At 37.6% G+C, this 17,200-nt stretch overlaps 1 protein-coding gene across 6 annotated transcripts in view; it reads left to right on the top strand.

Moving 5' to 3' along the window:
- The window catches only part of LOC126474141 (axotactin), a 557,260-nt gene that overhangs the window by 339,706 nt on the left and 200,354 nt on the right, over nucleotides 1–17,200 (top strand). For all 6 annotated transcript variants that reach the window (XR_007586577.1, XR_007586576.1, XM_050101588.1 and 3 more), the window contains 4 exons: nucleotides 3,727–3,900; nucleotides 4,013–4,238; nucleotides 6,600–6,847; nucleotides 14,306–14,584. Coding sequence is in view for 4 of the 6 variants with exons in the window: in XM_050101588.1 (XP_049957545.1) it covers nucleotides 3,727–3,900; nucleotides 4,013–4,238; nucleotides 6,600–6,847; nucleotides 14,306–14,584 (927 nt within the window). In the remaining 2 variants the exon portion in view is untranslated. The remainder of the gene's footprint in view (nucleotides 1–3,726; nucleotides 3,901–4,012; nucleotides 4,239–6,599; nucleotides 6,848–14,305; nucleotides 14,585–17,200) is intronic.

Here is a 17,200-nt window from a genome sequence, read left to right as displayed (position 1 = left end):
GGAAAGTAAATAAACAGAGCAGAGATGAATGGGGGATCAGTCCAGCAATGACATAAATGACTTTGAAAAAGGCCAGATTGTTATGGCCTGGTACCTGGGAATGAGCATGTCAAAAATGGTGAAGCTGGTAGTTGTCAATGTGCTACTCTAATAAGCATTTATGGAATGTGGTTGAAGGACAGTGAAACCATAAGTGGGTAACAATCAACCAATCAATCTCTTTGTTCATCCATTAACAATATACATTGTATGGATGTAGTCAATTACAATATATTTTCTTATCTTCAATTTGTTTCAAAAACTTGGATAATAAATATAAATATCGCCGTCATGTCTCGGCACTAAGGGCCCCCTGCATCTGCTTTTGATGTGAGCAACAATCTTGGCAGGAGTGGGTAGTAGGGGTACAGAAGAGCTGTGGAGCAAGGAGGTGAAGGGATAGCAGGATAGGATTAGAAGAAGATGCTAGTGCTGCCAATGGGAGTGTGCAGGGATGTGACAGGGATGGATAGTGGGCTGCTTGGAGGATCATCAGGAGGCTGCTCTAGGAGGGGGAAGATTGGGGGTAGAGGCAGCAAGTGGATGAGGGCAAGGAGAGAAGTAGAGGAGGTGAAAGGATTATGCAGGTGTGCTGGTGGGACAGAAGGCACATGTGGGGCTGGAATGGGAGCAAGGAAGAGTTTAGAGGTAGGTGGAGGACAGGGACCAGTGGAGGCTGAGGACAGGGGATTACAGAAATGAAAGATAGGTTGCAGGATGAGTTCCTACCTGTGCAATACAGGAAGGCAGATGTTGATGGGAAGAATCCAGGTGGTGCAAGCTGTGAAGCAGTAAATGCTAAGCACATCTTGTTGCGCAACGTGTGACCACAATATTGTGGTGGCCATTCATGTAGGCAGATAGCTTCTTAGTGGCCATGTCCACACGGAATGAGCACAGTGTTTGCAACTAAGTTGGTGGATAACATGACTGCTTTCACAGGTGGCCCTGGCTCTGATTGGGTAAGAGATGCCTGTGACAGGACCGGAGTACAGGGTGTCAATTATTGAACTGTACGAAAAATCGTCATAACTTCTGAACAGTTTGTGTTAGGATGTTCAAACAGCACGGTTGGCCACAGGGCATGATGGGAATAGTATGGTTTGGTTTAGCAATGTAGCCCATTTTCATTTGGATCGGTTCATCAATAAGCAAAATTGGCTTGTTAGAGGGACTGAGAATCCACATTTCATGATCGAGAAATATAATCACTCTAGTTGGTGACTGTGTGGTGTGCAATCTCCAGTCACAAAATAACTGGTGCAATATTCCTTGACAGCACGGTGACTACTGAATGATACATGGAGGTTTTGGAAGATGATTTTATCACCATTATCCAAAGTCAACCTGATTTCAACAAGATGTGGTTCATGCAAGACCGAGCTCGATGCCATCATGATGTCATGGAGGAGCACTTCCGGGACTGCATTCTGGCACTGGGGTACCCAGAGGCCACTGGCATGGGCATCGAGTGACTGCCATATTCTCTGGATCTGAACACATGTGACTGTTTTTTGTGAGCTATATTAAAGACAAGGCGTACAGCAATAACCCTAAAACCATTGTTGAGCTGAAAACAATCATTCAGGATGTCATCGACAGCATCAATGTTCCAACACTTCAGCGGGTCATGCAGAATTCCACATTTGTCTGCACCACATCATCGCCAACGATGGTGGGCATATTGAACATGTCACAATCTAAATCCAAATATCTGTAGTGACATTTACATGTTAAATACAATGTGTGCACACCATAGTTTGTAACTAATTTACATTATTTTCATGTAGTTGAATAACTGTCACCCTGTATTCGGTAGTGTGAGAATCTATGCACAAAGTCCTGCATCTAGATCTATTCCAGGGATACGACCCCTGGAGCAACGGGTTGGGAGCAGGGGTGGAATAGGAACAGACAAGAATATTGTGTAGGTTTACCTGGACATTACACGGCCATTATCAAGTGTGCAGTCACATCCAGAGCTGTGTGTCAGTTATGAGGGAACAAATGAATGCTGAGGAACTCCCTTCAGTGTATAAGACAATGTTTAAGAAAATCTTTCTTTTACTAACTTTTGATCTGTGTGCCTGCCTATGGTCAGCAGACTTGAGCTTTCAGTAACCTGACATTGGACATATAGCTCCTAGAAATCTTTGCCTCACAGAAATTAAGATTGATTAAAGCCCTTATGCCTAAAGTTTACTCCAAACTGCAATAAGAAGACCAGGTATTTGTATAACGGGTTTATTAACCAAAAGTTGGTGCCAGCTAATCTTGCTTTGGCATGGTCACCTAAGTGACTTAAAGTGTCATTGATTATTTTTCAATACTAGCTCATAACAAATGACTCTGAATTATCTTCTGTAAATATGTTATCTATAGTAGGGGCCCCTCTGGTCACGGTTGTACAGCAGCCTGAAACCATGGAGCTGCAAAATTCACACACCTACTTGTCACTGCTATCTTGGCCACATGCCCTTGTTGCTCCAATGCGCAGGGCCCTTTGAAACACCATCCAAACAAACTACCAACAGTAACTGTTCTGATATAAAATAATCCTACAGTTAGTTACTCAAACTAACTCTGAACACTAATTCTTCAATACTCATCAGCTGAAAATACGGCTCCTGTTAAGACTGAGCAGTAGATAATAGTCTAGGGGCTGAAACTGGTTAAATAAGTGTTAACATTTTTATGAAACAGGAGATTCCATTTAATAAAATTCAGTATATTTATTTACTCATAATTTGCACAAAATTGTGTGTACATCAGCAATGAGCTGGATCAGTCAGAAGTATCACGCAAAATTTAATTCATAAAAATGATAACTGAAAAGTTTAAGCTGTTTTAATAATTGAAGTCAATGTTTCCCACCTTTTTAACATCGCGCAACAGTTCTACACTTGTTTTTTGCATCAGGAACTACCTTTTCAGTGTACTGTATTAATTAAAAATTCCATAAGGCCTCTTATTCCTGACCAGTTCTTTAGTAGTGCAATGGTATGCATCAATCTGTTTATGACTGAGAAATACAAAGTGTAAGTACTGCAAATAATGTTGTAAGTCTTGCAAGAAAAATTCGCATTCAGATTACCAGTATGTGATTTTTGTTCATAAATATGAATTTATTGTACCAAGTAGCAGTGGAAGAATCCATTAGTACGTAGCAAACTATATTTCCAAAATACAGTTTCTTTTCAGCTGATCTGAATATAAAACATATGGTATAAACATTTTTAGATATTTGAGCAAAATTTTTCATCTCAACTGCTTTACATTGCACATATTTACTGTCCATTTTATAAAAATGCGTTTTTCATTTATGGCATTATTATAGGAAAGTAATTCTTTAGCAAGTTCATATTGATTCTTAACAAATTAAAGTATTGATACCCCCTAAAATGTGAATGAGATAAAAGCATTGAGAAATATGATGTATCTGTGTCTTATGTATGTTTTATGACTCTTTCTTCATCACTTTGTTGTGCTATGAGATAAAAACGTTTTTTTAGATGACATTGCCTTTCAACAAACAGATGGTTGACAGTTTGGGAAGTTTACAGTTTTGTGCTTGACTTCATGTCAGTAGTTAACAATTTCACATTTATAACATGAAACATTACTACCATGTACACTGTCTCAAAAATTATGGTTGCTTCTCTACATGTGTTCCTTTGTACATTTCAGATACTCAAAAATATGTAGTAACTTTTACATCAAGTCAATCGTACATTGAAGTACCTGGATGGAGGAAGGGTGATATTTCATTTAGCTTCCGAACTACAGGAGAAAAGGCTATACTACTGTACCAGCCACCAATAAGACCAAATCATCCCTCCTTCATGGTTGCACTGACAGATGGTAAGCAAAATATCAAAGATGTTATGGTGCTATTTCTCTGTAAGAAGCCTATGAAAGAGTATAACATTTTGCAGCTGTTAGTCACAGTTTTCAATATTTCTTTTGTTTGCAGATTTCACTTTGACATTTAATTTCACACTCAATAATGGAAGTTCCAAAGTAATGGAAATAAAATCAGGCAGAAAACTAAATGGAGGAGAGTGGCAGAAAATTTGGATTGACTATAATGAACATCATGTTCGATTCATGATCAATACAGAGACAAAAATGGTGGATCTAGCACCAGATGAAGAATTTGGGCCCTTTGAAGGAAGTATGTTTATAGGAGGAGCACCGGAGTAAGTTTTCAAGACTTTTTAAGTGTAAATAAATTTAATATCTTCATTATAATTTTGTGTCACAGGATCTCTTCAACTCTTTTCTCAATTTAAGTTTACTTATTGGACAAAAAGTAATTTTTCATTATTGCAAATTTAAAATTTCTTAAATCCCATAAAGTTAAGTTGAAAGCAGCAGTTAGAGCTAAAATTACATGAAATATTGTTCTTCTGTTTTATAAATGTTGAAAGGATTACTGTAATAGTTTTAATGGTAACTAGGCTCTGGTCCACAATTCCAAGAGAGCTTCAACAATGTTCAACCATTAGGAATGGTGGAAAGCCATCATTTTTTGTTTTCAGTAAAGTATTCAACACTATCAGCAAGTAGATTGCAATGGAAATCTTTTTTTTATTATTATTTAAACAAATTTTTAAATGTGAATCATCAATTATCAATCACAACATATTTAATTCGTACATCAAAAGATGTTCAGATTATTCAGATTACTCACAATATTTGAATGTACACATTGCTGAGAATTTAAATTGGAAGAAAAACAAACACTTTTTAGACTTCAAATCGGTTCAGCCACTTTTGCACTTTGTGTTGCTGCAGACATTGGAGAGAAACAAAGAAGGAAGCCAACATACTATTACTTTGCTTATTTTCATTTAGTAGTGTCATGGGGAACAGCAACCAGAGAATCTTATATTTAAGAAAGAAACTCTTCATTCCATGAAAGCATGCAATAACAAAATATTTGGTGCTCACCCTCAATCATGTGGTAGACTATTGTTTAAAGTGTTAGATATTTTAAGGACAGTCTCATAGTAGATACTGAATCTCATAAAATTTGTTATAGATAATCCATTAGAGTTTTAAGGAATAATGCCACTCATAATTACAACATAAGAAGAAAAAATTGGCCTTCATTATTCTCCATGCAAACTGACTTTAGTTCAGAAATGGGTAAATAATGCTGCTATAGTAATCTTTGATAACATACCCTATGATATTAAATGCCTGACATAGAAAATCTAAATTTAAAAGTAAGCTGGGAAGTACATTCCATTCTATTGAAGAATTTTTGTTTGGAATCTTTAAATTTCTTTAGTGCAAAAGTGTTGCATTCTTACTTGTGTTTGTTAAACTAAATATTGTTTTCTTTTATGTGAACCCCCATGTAAATTGCCAGCATGCACCCATATTTAAATTTCAGTAAGTTAATATTCTGTAAACTGAGTCACCCATCTTCATTATGGTGTATTGTACAAATGTGGAACATGTAACTAATTAAATAAATAATTGTATCAAAAAGAAAATTCAGTTGAGAAAACTACAAAATTATGAGACAGAATTGCTAGCTACTATGTATCTTCAAGTGACAAATGATTAGTTCTGCTGACACAGACATATAAAAGTGCATAATAGTATTGTGGCATTAAATATTTGCCAGTATACAAGACACACCAGTATAAAAGATACACCCCCCACTTTTTAAGACCCTTTTTTATATCTAGACAATATAAGCAATAAAAACTGCTTACCTTTTAATATTTTTCCTCAAAATCCATCCTCAGAGCTGGAGTAAGGAATATGTGAAGCCACCATGTCAGGATCTAAATCCTCGTGCAATAAATTATCCTCTATAACATCCAGTGCATTACTGATTCCATACTTCTTAAATGATTGAATCACTCTTTCAGTTTTTATAGAGTCCTATGAAGCTTTGACCCACTCACAAATTTGAGAAATTCTAAGTCTCTTCCTCCTTCCTGATGATATAGTTTCAAAATCTGTAGATTACATCCATCGCTCCATTCCTCCTCCATATGTCCCTTGAATGGTCTGTTGATACATACATCTTAATGTTGAAATAAATGAGTTAGCCCTCCAGGAATTACAGCTATCTGAGTCTTCAATTCATTCAGTCTATTTTTAACATCCATTCAATGAGAACGAAACTGATCCCATACTAAAAGAGCAGGCTTCTTCAGTAGGCTTCCAGGTTGCCTAGACCAAATTTTATCTGTCCACAACCGTATTCCTCCTCCATCCATCCCACCTTTATTGTGTACATGGACAAATACTCTTTGGCAATTGTTCCATAGAAACATGACCATATGACCACAGTCTCTGGCTGCTGAGGTGTGTGTGTGTGTGTGTGTGTGTGTGTGTGTGTGTGTGTGTGTGTGTGCGTGTTTTGTCTATTACCGACAAAGGTCTTGTTGGCTAAAAGCTCACTTTCTGATAGTATTTTTCTTATGCCTATCTGCGACTCAGCGTCATCACTATATGGTGTATAGCAACTATCCTTTTTATATTGTTACATTCCACACATGACTTTCCATTTTAAAAAGTATTTTCTTCATTTTTAGAGACCTTTTGAAAATGAGCACTGTCAAGCAAGGCCTCATAGGATGCTTCCGAGGCTTAGTCGTCAATGGTGAAGTTCTGGATATATATTCCTACATGAGTGTCCATTTGTCTGAAATAATAAAAGATTGTAAACCATCTTGTGTTCCAAATCCATGCAAGAATGGTGCACAATGTAAGGAGCTTTGGAGTACATTTCAATGCATCTGTGAAAATCCTTGGGCTCATCGTGGTCCTCTGTGTGAAACTAGTAAGTACCCTAGGGAAAATGATTACAATGCTTCAATTTGAACTCTCAAAACATTATGAAACCATTTGCTATTTTCTGTTGATATTGATAAGTGTGTGATACCATAATAGTATACAACTAATTTTTCATCAGTGTATACTTTTGAGTGCATGCACGTGTGCGCCCCCCCCCCCCCCCCATACACACACACACACACATTCACTCTCCCAGCCCAGTGCTTGGCTCACTGTGCAGTTAATTTGACTGTTATAGGATGCCATGTTCTTGCACATCACAATAAGTAGAAAGTAGTTAAAGTGCTTACGGAAAGCCAAGATAGAAGTACAGAGAAAGAAATAGATGGGCAGTGTGAGTGTAGAATGTAAATTATGTCATACAATATTTCATTCCAGAATGAAAGGAAACCATGTGGAAAAATTACCAAGGTAACACACAATTGTGAATGGAATATAAGCAGTGAAATGAGTAAACCCATTCACTTATCAGACAGAGAAGAGATTCATCTTCTTTTATGTTCCTTCTTATCAACTACTCAAAGCCTCCTCCGAGAGGTAAATGGTTTTCCTTAAGCATTGTGTTTATGTTCTACCCAGGATTTTCATCACTGTACCATGTGATTTTAATTGAAGTTGTCTCTCTGTTCCATTGATGAATATTTTAATACAAGTTTACCAAGTATTCTCATAATTTAAGTAATTCATGGTGTCAGATGATATAGTAATCATCTAATACATAAAATCTTCATCATTTAATATATGAAATCACTATTTCTTGGTCTGTTTGTTTGTTCATCTTCTGTGCATCCCTATACCATTCATCCAATTATGATGAAACTTTGATGAGCTATGTGCAGGCCCTTGAAGATTTCTGTTGGTGCCAGAACCCCCTACCACAGACATGGGTGGGGGTGACAAGCAGATGATATATAAGCTTAACTCAGGATGACTAATTTTTTGTATAAAAATATTGTGGGGCAATATACCCTAGCCATCCCTAGGGGTGGGAGTGAGAAGGCATGACATACAAAAATATTACTATCAATGCCATAGTTTTAGGTGTCCCTCAACATCTTGGTGACAGTCCCAATGATGTTTCACCCTAGAGGTGGGGGAAGGGTGTACAAAGGCAGTGACATATCAGCATATCTTGCTAATGGTAGAAGGAATTTCTACGAAAATTGGCTATCTAGAGAAATATTCTTGACAGTAAGATACCCTTACCTTTCCTATGGCTGAGGGTTTTGGATGGAAGGGGGTTCCATAAAAGCATAAATCATGAATGCTTGGAGTAATTTCAAGCAAATTTGGTATATAGAAGACTCATTGTCTGTATAAAAATACTGTGGGAGTAAGATATGATTACAGTCACTAGGGGTGGGGGTAACAACAAGAAGCTATGACATGTAGAAGCATCTGAAAATGGCCTGTTGGTATTTTGTTCCTGTAAGTAGTTGACTTGGAATACTTTAAAAGTATGAAGCACAATCTATCTCTTACTTGCACTGTTCAGTGCATCACCCACATTGTATGGATGAGCACTACAGTGAGCCAATAATTTTGCCAGCATGTTTTGGGGGCCATGCCATGCCACATGGCTTGATACCATGAATACATTTAACGTCGTCTGTAGAGTTGAATGGAGTAAAACAATGGAGAATCAGCCAGTTGTGTGTGACAGTCCTTCTTCTCAAAATAACAGTCAGTTTCTGACAGAACTACAAGTTTCCTCAGAATTCGGAGGTACATTTCTAAAGATATAAAAGAAATATGTGTACAAATATGTTCAGTGTCTCTGGTATCTATGTATGAGTGAAATATATTGGAAGTATTGTACATGGGCAAAGCTGCAGGCTAAAAGCTAGTTACAAATATCATTATATTAAAAAGACACAGTGCTACTTACCGTAAAGAAGACGTGTCATTTTTGACATGTCTCTCATATGGTAAACAGTAATCTGCCATTTCCTACATTGTTACTATTCATACCTGGAGTTTCCATTGTTTGATTATATTAAAAGGCCTATTTTTAGGTGTGCTAGCTTGCTTATAACATATCATTCACTAGGTACAATAGTTTAGCAGCTATGGGGGCACGCTGAAAAGTAATGCCTTGAAATTTTTTATGTGAAACTTCTTAAATCTTGTTAAATAAAACAAATGTTATGAACATCCTACATCTTTATTCTTCTTGTCTACATATCTATTTCTCAACTTAGTCACTCTGATGATGAACATATTTATCTCTATGAGAGAAAAGCTTGTTGCTATCGTTGCTGTATAATATTTGATTTTGTTGACAGAGCCACACCCTCATCTTTGTTTGCATCACTTCATCACTATTAAAGCGAAATCCACAAAGGTGTTCTTTAAGTTATGAAAATAGTTGAAAATCACATGGTGCCAAGTTGGGATTTCATGATCCATGACAGTGGATCCAAGGTGTCAGATTGTAGGAGATGTTGCAGCACTCACATGTGATCTGGCATTGTCATGCTGAAGGAGATGGTACTCTATGTGTGAACAAACTTATCAGATTCAATACTCAAGGAGCCACAAACTAGAGCCACAGTAACCCAACCATTACCATGTGAACTAGCATCAGCATTAGTAAGTGTAAAATTCAGTATTCATCCACAAAACACTGAAGGACCATGAAGAATAAATTGCGCACCTACTCTGCTCTTCATAGTTATAGATATATTATCAATAGCTTTATGCACTGTAAGACACGAATGCCTTCTCCTAAAATAACACAACATAACTATTCTGTGTCTATGCTGCTGCATGTGCGGCTGCTCAACGCCTGATGCCATCTTACCAGAAATGTCACTTATAAGCTGCCAGTTATCAGACTGCAACTTCCAGCTGCCAGTAGCTATCTACTTCCTGTCCAGGAGCAATAGCATGTGTGATGCTAAGTAAAACTAGTAGTGTCACGCTAGAATGCCCAGTGGGCAACGCAAAGTACCTAGAACACCGCACATAGTGAACTAGCATGTCAAAGATATATATCTTAGCAACTGGCAGCAAGGTGATGTAACTTACCAAACAAAAGCCCAAACTCTTTGCCTTTACATATGTCTGCTTGTGTCCGTGTATGTGTGGATGGATATGTGTGTGTGTGCGAGTGTATACCTGTCCCTTTTTCCCCCTAAGGTAAGTCTTTCCACTCCCGGGATTGGAATGACTCCTTTCCCTCTCCCTTAAAATCCACATCCTTTCGTCTTTCCCTCTCCTTCCCTCTTTCCTGATGAAGCAATCGTGGGTTGCGAAAGCTTGAATTTTGTCTGTGTGTTTGTGTTTGTTAGTGTCTCTATCAACATACCAATGCTTTTGTTTGGTAAGTTACATCATCTTTGTTTTTAGATATATTTTTCCCACATGGAATGTTTCCCTCTATTACACACACACACACACACACATTAATTTGCTGCCAGTTGCTAATATATATATACAGGGTGTTACAAAAAGGTACGGCCAAACTTTCATGAAACATTACTCACACACAAAGAACAAAAATACGTTATGCGGACATGTGTCCGGAAACGCTTACTTTCCATGTTAGAGCTCATTTTATTACTTCTCTTCAAATCACATTAATCATGGAATGGAAACACACAGCAAAAGAACGTACCAGCGTGACTTCAAACACTTTGTTACAGGAAATGTTCAAAATGTCCTCCGTTAGCGAGGATACATGCATCCACCCTCCGTCGCATGGAATCCCTGATGCGCTGATGCATCCCTGGAGAATGGCGTATTGTATCACAGCCGTCCACAATACGAGCACAAAGAGTCTCTACATTTGGTACCTGGGTTGCGTAGACAAGAGCTTTCAAATGCCCCCATAAATGAAAGGCAAGAGGGTTGAGGTCAGGAGAGCGTGGAGGCCATGGAATTGGTCCACCTCTACCAATCCATCGGTCACCGAATCTGTTGTTGAGACGCGTACGAACACTTCGACTGAAATGTGCAGGAGTTCCAATGTGCATGAACCACATGTTGTGCCGTACTTGTAAAGGCACATGTTCTAGCACAGGTAGAGTATCCTGTATGAAATCATGATAACGTGCTCCATTGAGCAGTAAATACAGACAAAACTAAAATGAGCCCTAACATGGAAATTAAGCGTTTCCGGACACATGTCCTTATAACATCTTTTCTTTATTTGTGTGTGAGGAATGTTTCCTGAAAGTTTGGCCGTACCTTTTTGTAACACCCTGTATATATAAAAAAACCAAAGATGGAAGCACAGCTCCCCCCCCCCCCCCAATTGCCATGGCTCCTCTAAGAGTCAGTGTGTGTTGGTATATCAGTATCTGGATGACTTGGGATGGGTCATTTGCCATGACCCAATAGGTTTCTTTTTTGCTGTTGTGAAATTTTTTTTTATTTTCTCAAGGAAAGGACAGGTACTTTATTTCAGTTTCTATAGTAATGTGTCACATCATCAACAACTTCAATCTTGGCACAATTCAGTGCACCTTTAATCCATACGGACACAGAGCCTGATTCATTTACTTTACTATGATTGCATGTCCTAAGAACCAACGGCATTGTAGACATATAGTAAAATGAACCACGATCTCTCTTATAAGCTTCACATATCTGAAATGTATGATGAGCAGTAACTTCTCAGTTGTTAAAAGTCTCCAGCCCTGATACAGTCTCCACTTCACCACCATGAACTAGAGCCACAGAAACCCAACCATTGCCATGTGCACTACCATCAGCATTAGTATGCATTAAATTCAGTACGCATCTGCAAAACACTGAAGGACCATGATGAGTAACTTGTGCACCTACTCTGATCTTCATAGTAATAGATATATTATCAATAGCTTTATACACTGTAAGGCACGAACGCCTTCTCCTCCTAAAATAACGCGACATAACTAGTCTGTGTCAATGCTGCTGCGCGTGCTGCTGCTCGATGACTGATGACATCTTACCAGAAACATCACTTATGTAGCTGCCAGTTATCAGACTGCAACTTCCACCACCAGTAATGAGCCAAGTCCCTTATCTGCTTCTAGTCCGGTAGCAATAGCACACGCGACGCTAAGTAAACCTATAATGAGGAGGTGGTGGCCTAGGTACCATCAAGCAATGGCAAAGAGGATAATCGTTTGTCACACTTATCAGATGATCACTAGATATCCATATATTCCCAAGCCAGTGGCTTTGGGTGTGACAAAATTTAGACACAGCTGCCTTCAAATTTTTAAATATGGTTGTGGCTTTAGTGATCGTAGTTTTGTTCCATTGCTTTTTATCAACTAATTACTAATGCTGATGCTAGTGCACATGGTAATGGTTGGGTTACTGTGGCTCTAGTTCGTGATGGTGAAGTGGCGACTGTATCAGGGCTGGAGACTTTTAACAGCTGAGAAGTTATTGCTTATCATACGTTTCAGACCAGATGTGGCTTGAATTCAAGGAAATAGTATCAGCAGCAATTGAGAGATTTATACCAAATAAATTAACAAATGATGGAGCTGATCCTCCTTGGTACACAAAATGAGTCAGAACACAGTTGCAGAAACAACGAAACAAACATGCCAAATTTAAACAGATGCAAAATCCCCAAGATTTGAGATCCTTAACAGAAGCTCGAAATTTAGTGCGATCCTTTACAGAAGCTTGAAATTTAACGCTCACTTCAATATGAGATGCTTATAACAGTTTCCAAAATGAAACTTTGTCTCGAAACCTGGCAGAAAATCCAAAGAGATTCTGGTCATATGTGAAGTATGTTAGCAGCAAGGCCCGTTTGTGTACCCTTGATGACTGCATGACATGAAGCTTTATGCCTCACCTTGCCCTGTCAACAGCATCATTGGACTATTGATTGGAAACATGTTGCCTGGTCAGACGAGTCTCATTTCAAATTGTATCAAGTGGATGGATGTGTAAAGGTATGAAGACAATCCCATGAATCCATGGACCCTGCATGTCAGCAGGGACTGTTCAAACTTCTAGAGGCTCTGTAATGGTGTGGGGTATGTGCAATTTGAATGATATGGGACGCCTGATATGTCTATATGCAACTCTAAGAGGTGACATTATTCTGTCTGATCACCTGCATCCATTCATGTCCAATCTGCATTCTGATGGATTTTAGCAATTCCAGCAGGACAGTACAACACCCCACATGTCCACAATTGATACAGTATGGCTCCAGGAACGCTCTTCTGAGTTTAAACACTTCTGCTGGCCACCAAATGCCCCAGACATGAACATTATTGAGCAAATCTGGGATGCCTTGCAACGTGTTATTCAGAAGAGCTCTCCAACCCCTCATACTCTTATGAATTTATGGAGAGCCTTTCGGGACTCATGGTGTCAATTTCCTCCAGAAATACTTCAGATATTATTCGAGTCCATGCCAAATTGTGTTGCAGCATTTCTGTGTGCTCGCTGGGTGCCTACATGAGGTGTACAAGTTTCTTTGGCTCTTTAGTGTATTGCTCTATACAAACAGAACCACCCAGTTTAAGTTCACAGGCCATTTTAAAATGTCTTTGTCATGATGAATGTGTAAGCGAACATGTATTTTATTTAGCAATATCGTAGTCATTCATATATTGTGGTATGACAGTCACAGTCATGCCAGTCTAAGAGCACATGCCGTCACTTAAGTCTCAATTTATTTATTTGTGCCATGAGTAACATATATGCAGCAGTAAAGTATCCATCTCAGCTGCTTTGGTTTAAAAATGCAATTTCCAGTCTATAAATGTAAATGTGGTTTACATTTTGCTTGCATGTTCATTCTGACAAACACCCTCAAGACAATCCCTACGGAATGAAACGGGCTGATTGTATTTGTAAATAATAACACAGGAAAGTCTTAGCAGTGAGGTGGATTCCATTATAGGGAATCCATGTTTCAGTGCCCAGATGGCTGTAGTAGCTACAAAAATGGGTTATTTTTTTAACCCTTAACTGTTGTCTTAGTGACAATGTGAATTAAGGTAGACTGCTACTCGCCATATATAGGAGGCATTGAGTGAGAGACAGGCACATTTAAGTACATTTAAAAGTAGACTAAGCTATTGGACGTGGTTGTTCTTCAGCAGTCCGTCCTAATTCATATTATTTTTATTCCATTTATATTTTCCATTACCCATTGGGTTTGTATATTTCATTATAGTTTTGTTCTTCAGCAGAGATTCAGTAAATATATAAATGAAAACTGACTTTCAGCATAATATTATTTGTAACTTTGAGATTAGTGCATGCTTCATACATTAACACCCATCTATGGAATATGGAACATTCAATAAAGAAGACTGAAAATCAGTACAAATACACATCAAAGTAAATTTTCTTATTTATACGGCTACACTTTTCCTTCTGTTAATAAGCAGTTGGCTCTGTTTAGAGACTTAAGGACAATATATGTTTCATCTGGCTGGCTTCATTTTGTAGTTACCACATTGCTGTTTCCTTTCAGATATAAATGTAAATGGACTCACATTTGTGACTAAGGAATCTTATTTTAAAAGAAATTACCTGCAAACAACACCAGATGATGATTACAAAAAGATTTTTACATCAGTACTTACAAAGAGTTTTCTCATAAATCTGAGGACATATGACAAAAATTCACTTGTGCTCTATGCTAATGACCATTTAAATAATTTTGTCCACTTACACATTGAGAATGGCTCATTTGTGGTATTTATGTTCAACTCAGACAATGTAATTCAAAATATAACTGTGGAATATCCTGGTAAGTAAGCTGCTACTTCTGTTTTGTAGCTAAATATTTATTTTACTTAAGAGAACACTGAATTGCCATCCAGTACTTATTTTCAGGAGATGCAATGTTTAGTGTTGCCAACAGACACTCCTTCCCTGGAGGTGTCATTTAAATTGTTGCATGCTATTGATTATTTTACAGTTTCATTATCATGACTATTTATTAGTTTATATTTAATAACAGATTATGTTGACACTTAATGTGGCAGTTTTAGGTGGGGAGTATTTTGGAATACAGTTGCCTAAGATATCAATAGAGGCTGGGCCTGAACTACTAAATTTATTGCATTACCAACCTCAGCTAGCAGTTGCACTGTAGCCATTACTGAATGCTTTCTTTTGATTGCACATTGCTCATTGTTTTCTTTTCTTAATTTGAAAAGAGTGAAGAGACTGATCTTGATTCATCACAGGGTTCAAATATGACACTCACAGCACTAGAAAGAATCAGCAATCCCTATGACAAATGTCAGTTCTGCTTTTGCAGAATCACAGAACATGGATGCAGGCTGCCAGTCCTGCAAGAGGGAGGTGGAGTTTGATCTTTAGCACCACTCCTCTCCCTTCAGAAGGTCTTCATTCTCATGTGTTTACACTCAAGGCTGACTGTCACGATATGGTGTCCACACCCTACCTCCTACCTTTGACATGACAAAAACAACAGCAATATCTTCTCTCTCTCTCTCTCTCTCTCTCTCTTCTCTCTCTCTCCCTCTCTCTCTCTCTCTCTCTCTCTCTCTCTCTCTCTCTCACACACACACACACACACACACACACACACACACCTACTTACTCACTCACTCACACTACACATTACCCTTCCTTCTCCTCTCTACATGTGACTTTTTTTGTTGTTTCTTGTGGGGTTAATTATTATTATCCCATTGTTAACTGCAATCCAGTATAAGTTAAGATAGTAATTTAATAGATAATTGCGAGCCTACTGATGTAAACTGTGTCAGAATGGGTTACTGCCCAACATATGTAATTGATTCCATAACTTGATTATACAATGAAAGCGCTACTATTCATTTACAGTAAATCCTTTTGCCCAGTTTAACCATTAAATCAGTAGTATGTCTAAAAGTCAACAGTATTTCCTCTATCTGTAGGTTCTGTGCTTTATAATACTTTTTTCAACTTTAAATTCAATAGCATATTGTATATTATTCTTGTTAGTATTGTTGTTATTATTACTGCTAGTAGTAGTACCACCAAAACATGGTTTAATACCAAGTAATGGATCCACCATATTTGCTTACTTTAAGTGTTATTACAATAGATAAGAAGTATTACAAAAACAATGAAGCTATGGCAGGTGGTACTATTTAAGTTACAAACACATATATGTCGCTAGCTCCACCGCAGAAGAAGGTGGAACATCTTTTATGTTGCTCAAGACAGAATACCTGTATGTTGTGTGTAACACACTTTTATCTACTAGGTAATAGAACATAGAGATACGAAATAAAAAAACATTATGAACACTAACATTCAGTGTCTCCAGTTTCTTCATCTCCGGCAGAAAATGAAAGATGGTTTAAGCAAATGAGACAATGAAGTAACTAAGTACTACAGTCACTGAAAGAAAAACAATAAGATATTAACATACAACTTTATTTGCACTTTTTTTCTAGTTTTGTTTTATGAAGTAATTCACTCTTCTGAGGTTTAATACATGAACTTTTATTTAATTGTTACTAGAAATTGCACAGAAAGCAAATTTGTCTTTCTTGTAAACATAAATATTGATTAGAAAATATTATATTCGCTACTATCACTATAAGAATCCATCAACAACAGTGGCATGATATGTACTTTGGCATTCTCATTATACATGTTGCTTTAGATATACCTTACAGGAACTTAGATAAGGTCAGCTATAACGGTGAACTTTCCATTATCTGGAGAAAACAATCTCAACGTCGGAATGTCACTTGTGTAAATTAACAAGAAATTCTACTATTGGGAAGGTATCACAACTGAACAATTTTGTCTAAAAAGTTTTTTGTTTGTTTTGTGCTGTTTCAGTGATACCAAAAAATTATCCCTGCCAGGAATTATGCCATCCCATTCAATCAAACTGGGTGCAAACTGTAATTTGCATTTCCCACTGCTATTTCAATCACTCAAGTCTAATAAGAGGCATTTTGGTTGTACTTTGGCAAAAGTTTCTGGGTGGCCTTCAGTCTTTGTATGCCAATCATTTAGTAATGGCATTTTCTAATGATGAGGCATTTGATATGCTTATAGTGCTCAGAGAATGACACAAGAATTGCCTACAACAAATTGGTTTTATTTTATGCAGGCTGATACGAAGATTGTCCAGACAAGTTGCAACATGTTTTTTGGCAATTGGCCAACTGACTCATAGTCATAACAAACAAATCAGAAGATTTGATAGAAGTGCATAATTATATTCATGGTGCAATAAAATCTCAAACCACATTTTTCTACTCAGATAATATAATGGAACTTCAGAGCAAGCAGTAGTACTGACTAGAGAATTTTCCATGGTTTATATCCATATCACTTCATTATTTTTCTTGAATTTTAAGCCAAGTTGATTTATAGATGGGAATCACAT

Source organism: Schistocerca serialis, chromosome 4 (assembly GCF_023864345.2).
Source record: "Schistocerca serialis cubense isolate TAMUIC-IGC-003099 chromosome 4, iqSchSeri2.2, whole genome shotgun sequence".
NCBI classification, from domain to species: domain Eukaryota; kingdom Metazoa; phylum Arthropoda; class Insecta; order Orthoptera; family Acrididae; genus Schistocerca; species Schistocerca serialis.
Note: the sequence above shows the minus strand (reverse complement) of the source record. Positions and strands in the feature narration are given on the sequence as shown.